This window comes from Gavialis gangeticus, unplaced genomic scaffold (genome assembly GCF_001723915.1).
Source record: "Gavialis gangeticus isolate Ggan-Ray unplaced genomic scaffold, GavGan_comp1, whole genome shotgun sequence".
Taxonomy (NCBI): Eukaryota; Metazoa; Chordata; order Crocodylia; family Gavialidae; genus Gavialis; species Gavialis gangeticus.
Genome location: NW_017729031.1, coordinates 22079738 through 22084881, shown reverse-complemented (window position 1 = coordinate 22084881; position 5144 = coordinate 22079738). Strand labels below are relative to the sequence as shown.

The 5144-nt window shown below is 41.8% G+C and overlaps 1 protein-coding gene across 1 annotated transcript in view; it reads left to right on the top strand.

Annotated features, from left to right (window-relative positions):
* Positions 1 to 5144, top strand: part of MGAT5 (mannosyl (alpha-1,6-)-glycoprotein beta-1,6-N-acetyl-glucosaminyltransferase) — a 199907-nt gene that overhangs the window by 52946 nt on the left and 141817 nt on the right. Inside the window, exon 5 of the mRNA XM_019522507.1 lies at positions 4331 to 4402. Within this exon, the coding sequence (XP_019378052.1) occupies positions 4331 to 4402 (72 nt within the window). The remainder of the gene's footprint in view (positions 1 to 4330; positions 4403 to 5144) is intronic.

Below are 5144 nucleotides of genomic sequence, written 5' to 3'. Positions count from 1 at the left end.
GTAAGAGGACCAGTTCCACTAGCTCTGTTTCCTTATGAGTACAGGAAGGTATCAGTAATATCCGATGATATTGATACATGCTGTAACAATGTAACAGTTACATCTGCTTGATCCTGTACTGACAAGTGTTGCAAAAGCATTGCATCCTTTACCTGAGGGGTGTCCAACCTTCTTGAATGTGGGGCCAAATCATAAACTTTTTATCACCCGGTGGGCTGGCGAGCCATATTCAGAGACCTCACAGGAAGCGGTATCACATCACACCCCTGAGATGAAAATACAGTGTTTACTGTCATTTCCTGTCACAGCACCTCGGGCTTCAGAAAACAGCTTGGAGGGCTGCATGGTATGTTGGACAAGCCTGCTTTACCCTGTTTCTTTGAGGGTCAGAGTTTGCTAATGTCCATCATTTTGTGATCATGGGCAGGTAATAGTTGTATTGTAGCAGCTGACTAATCCTCCTCAGCGGAAGCTCCCTCTCCCTTTTAAACTGGTTCCAGGTACTGAAGACGACCCACAATAGCATAACAATGAAGGGAGGAATCTGGAAATAACAGGACACACAATTTAATACAGCTAGCAATATGCACAGCCAGATATCTTTTTTTCATCAGCAAGGGAAAGTATAGGAAGATCACCTTGTATCACACGGTGTCATTGGATGCATGTGATGCTAAATAGATAGGCATTTGTAATCTAGTTCAGTTATTATGCTATAAATTCAAGTTAGTGTCTTCTCTAACCTACTATAAATCACTACATTCCTTTAAAAGGTTTTCTAACGCTTAACTGTAAAGAAATAGCCAAGGAAATAATCTTCACTTAATATTTTTACACTTGTCATATTACTGGAGTTCTAATAACATTTTTAACAGGAAAAATATAAATTTGACATTGATGTTTCAGCACTCAGCCATCCTTATTACTGCACAAATGTGTTAATGTATTGTCACTTGGGACATCTGTGATAAAAATACATGTTCAACATATTTCCTGTAGGCAGTAAAATTCAACAGCCTGTTAAGGCCCATATATAGGAAACATCAGGTCACATATTTTTGTGAACTCTTTCCTTTCTATAGTTTAGCACAAGTTATCTTAACACTTTGCATGTAAACATGGCCTGATTTAATCCCTCTACCCCCAAAACTTGAGCGCCTTATCTCCCATGGAGCTGCTGGGGAACAGGGTAGTGGAATATGAGGAGCTTCTCTAGCGCAGAGGTCAGCAACTTTTTAGGAGCAGTGGGCCAAATTAATAGAGCTCAGGCTAAGGGCGAGCTGCCACGTTCCCCTGCTGTATGGCCACCAGATTGCCACCAACATCTTAGCTTCACAAGGCAATCACCTGGCCAGAGCTGGCCCTTGGGGTCTAGGTTGCCAACCCCTGCTCTAGCACGTCTTCAGTTGTAGAGTGTAATGTTTTTCTTACCTACCAGGTCTTTTCAGACAACTCTGTGGTAAGCTTGCTTTCTTTACACCACAGTAGAATACCTGGTATGCTCTCGCTTCTGCTTTCCTGACTCCCAACTTCTAAAACCAATTTTCTACTGAATGGGTTTTGGTCTTGGGTCAGTTGCAGGATTTATTAATGTCTTTCTAGAGCAGGGGTAGACAACATTTTTTGGCCGGAGCGCCAAAAAATCACCACAATGCCCAACTTGGAAGGTGCCAGAGTGCCGGCATGCCAGAAAAACAAAATGAGGGCAGGGGGTACGTGGCAGGATGCCCTGCTTGTGCCCCTTGCCCCCCACCCAAAGCTCCTTTCCCCCAGCCCTGCTGCCCCTTGCCACCTGCAAGCCCTGCTGGAAGCAGCCTGGGCTCCATCACTGGCAGCAGCTACCCGGAGCCGGGGCTGGCTGTGGCGTGCCGAGCAAAATGGCTTCACGTGCCATGCTCGGCACGTGTGCTGGGGGTTGCTGACCCCAGTTTTAGTGTTTCTTAGCTCCACTGTCATTCTGGCCAGCAACACCTGTGATCTTCTTGTCATACTCTGTTCTCCCTCACCTTTGCAGGTCCTGGCTGGTACTAAATCCTGCTGATCCTTTAATTATCCTTTAAAGTTAATTTCCTTTCCTCCATACCTACTCCTGACACCTTGACGAGTGTTTCAGTCATTTTTGCTATTACAATGTTCTCCCTCCTGGCCTTATGCACACTTGTAACTTTGTTCCCTGCCAGCCTGCCCAATATGGTATTGATAAAAACAGTTTTCCTTGCTGGCTAGAAGAATGTTAGCTTGTCAGCCTTTTGTCCCACCCTTCCTTGAATCGGTGTACCTGCACCTCTCTTTCTGGGTCAGGGTCACTTTCTTTCTTCTCACTCTCAGGCTGGAATGGTCCATTCTTGTCTGTACCCCATTTCTTTAACTTGTTCTTTTGACCCTAAAAAATCAGTTTACCCAGATAAACTGTCTGTTCCTCCCATAAACTGTTGTGTGTTTCATGCTTTGCACATTCCCCCCACACCAGCTGTAAAAATAATTTAGAGGCCGTACTGAAAAAATGCAGCTTGCTCTAGAATATCATCACATAAATATGAATCTGTGAAGTATCCTGTAATAAACCACAATTCTGAAACTGGATTTAAAAGTCTAGCGATGTCTACCAGGAACTTGTATACAGACAGCAGCTTGGGTCCAGTTCTACCGACTTCACTTTTGCAGGTAGTCTTGCCGAAGTAATTCTGAGTACAAGTGAGATTTTTTTAAAGCGCTAATAGCTAGGAGCTTAATTCTAACTGGCTTTCATTGTAGATGAGTAAATGTCCTTTGTGGTTCTCAAAAATCTTCACCTACTAGCTCAAATAAAATCTCTTGTAATGCAATGTAAGCATATGCATGGGAGGCCAAAAGGCAGCGTCATACAGTAGTCCTGAGAATCTCTCAACCTTTATGCAAGTCTGTTTTAGTGACAAAACACCAGTGTGGTCCCAGAGGTCAAGTCATTTTGCCTGCTTATTTGAACAAAAATAAAAGAGCTCTTTGGCAAAGGCAGGTTGGTTTGCATGTGACTTTGAAACAATGGAGGGCTTTGCTCTTTTTTGCTGGTGTTCTCACAGCCTGTGTTGATTTAAACTATTAAGAATTATTCTGTTTTGTGTCTTGAGCAAGTGAAGAATCAAGCACTTTAAACACAGGGTTTACTACATCATCGCTTTCCAACTCTTTATTAAAAACATGGAATAGAATAGATGGGTGCAGACATTCATCTGCATCCTCTGATTATAAACGGTCTGGAGAACCCAACTAGCTGAGGTGTTTTTGTTGTTTAATGAGGTTGGTGTCTGCTCTTTCGCGTTGAGGTGATGGCTTTTTTTTTCCTTTGAATATTACTGAGACTGCTCATCACCTACATCTTGGGTTGATTGCTTTCAAAATATGAGTCGGCTGAGTATTGCTTTTGCTATATCTATGAACACAGGGACATGATGGCAGCTCTTAGAAGGATAGTATCTCAGTTTGGCCAGTGTACTTTTGCTCTCTCGCTCTGTCTCAAAAATACATATGCAAGTGTTTCTTGAGCCCGCTTCCCAGTTCCCTCCCTCTCCAGTGAGTCAGTCCTTTAAAAGACAGTACTAGAGGGGCAGCATTTCTAGATGGAAGAACAAGAAATCACAGGGACGTATACATTGTACTGTACTAGTCAACCTTGCCAACAGTAGAAATTCAGTGGATGTGCACAAAAATATCATGCTAGCAGCTACTGTCCTGGTTTTTCCCAGGGTTATAGTCAATCGTTTCCTTTATCTTGACTTGTATATTTTGGTTTATTGGTTTGTGAAGTCTACAATTTCTCATGAATTCTTCCCCCCCCCCCCACACTCTGTAACAATCTTAGCTCGCAGCATAATTTTTTTCTTAATTGCTTAAAAAAAAGCTCAAATCAGCAGAGTGGTTCTGCCATTTTTTAACGAGTCACCCCTTTTATGTGTGTTTTATTCATATCCTGGGGAATATGTTCAAAACTTTTTACTCATTTTCAGTCAAGAAAAAAATGGTCCAACGATTGAAACACGTTTAGGAACTGTATGTAGAATATAAGTAAAGATTTGAAGAGCCAAACTAAGCTTTTTTTCCTAGGATTCGTCATCATCGTATCTAAGCATTGATATTGCTTCCATTTGTTATGCTAAATTAGATTTGTGCTGCAAAGAATGCTCCTTTTTCTAGAAGGAGTATTGCAATAAGTGCATATGCCTTCCATTCACGACATCTCAATCAGTTATGGTCCAATTCAAGGCATAACATGAAGGATATAGAAAAATTTGACACAGACTCCCTGGTTAAAAGCAGAATGAAAGAATTTATTTTCTGGCTGTTGTTTTTGCAGGTTGAAAACTGGTGTCCTCGTTTACCTTGGAGAGCAAAAAATCCTAATGAAGAAACTGACCAAAACTCAATGGTGAGTGTGGTGGTGTTGGGCATTCCTTAAAATCTGGTTTAATTAGATCGACGAAGCCAGGCATTCACAATTCACGAAGGGGTGGGGGAATAGGGCAGGATGCCTTTAACAGACCTTAACTCCAAGTATTGGCCACTTCCAATGGAGTGTAGCCTCAGTCCCCCTCACCACCCATAATGCTACCACCACTTCTTGCCAATGCTTGGCCAGAGTCCTTCACCACAACCATGCTGTAGAAGCCCCCTGGTTCTGCAGGCTGGAGAAAATGGTTCCACAGGCCATGGCCTCTTTACCCCTGGACCTAGCATTGTTGTCCATTTAGAGAGCCTAGTTCTACATAAATACCAACAAGAATATTAACCCTACAGTCCATGTAAAAACACCATTTCACACAGTTGTCGTCCATTATATTGCATTAAGTTACAATCTTGGGCCCCAGATATGCAGATGTATGTACTGAATAGAACTGATAAAAACATTAGGGTGATAGCAGTGCTTAAAGTATAGTACATGCGCTAATATTGGCTGGATGGGAGCTTTAATGAAGAAAAAAGTTACAAAAGTATTGATTGTTCATTGATTCCACATAATCATACAAGAAACTGACCATTTTTTTTTCAAGAATTTTATCTGTGCACTATATAAACTTTTAATGATCAGAAGCTCTAGACTCAATCAAAACTAGACTCAACAAATGGTTCATATGCCTGATTACCTGGTATAATTTAGTTTGATGTCAACA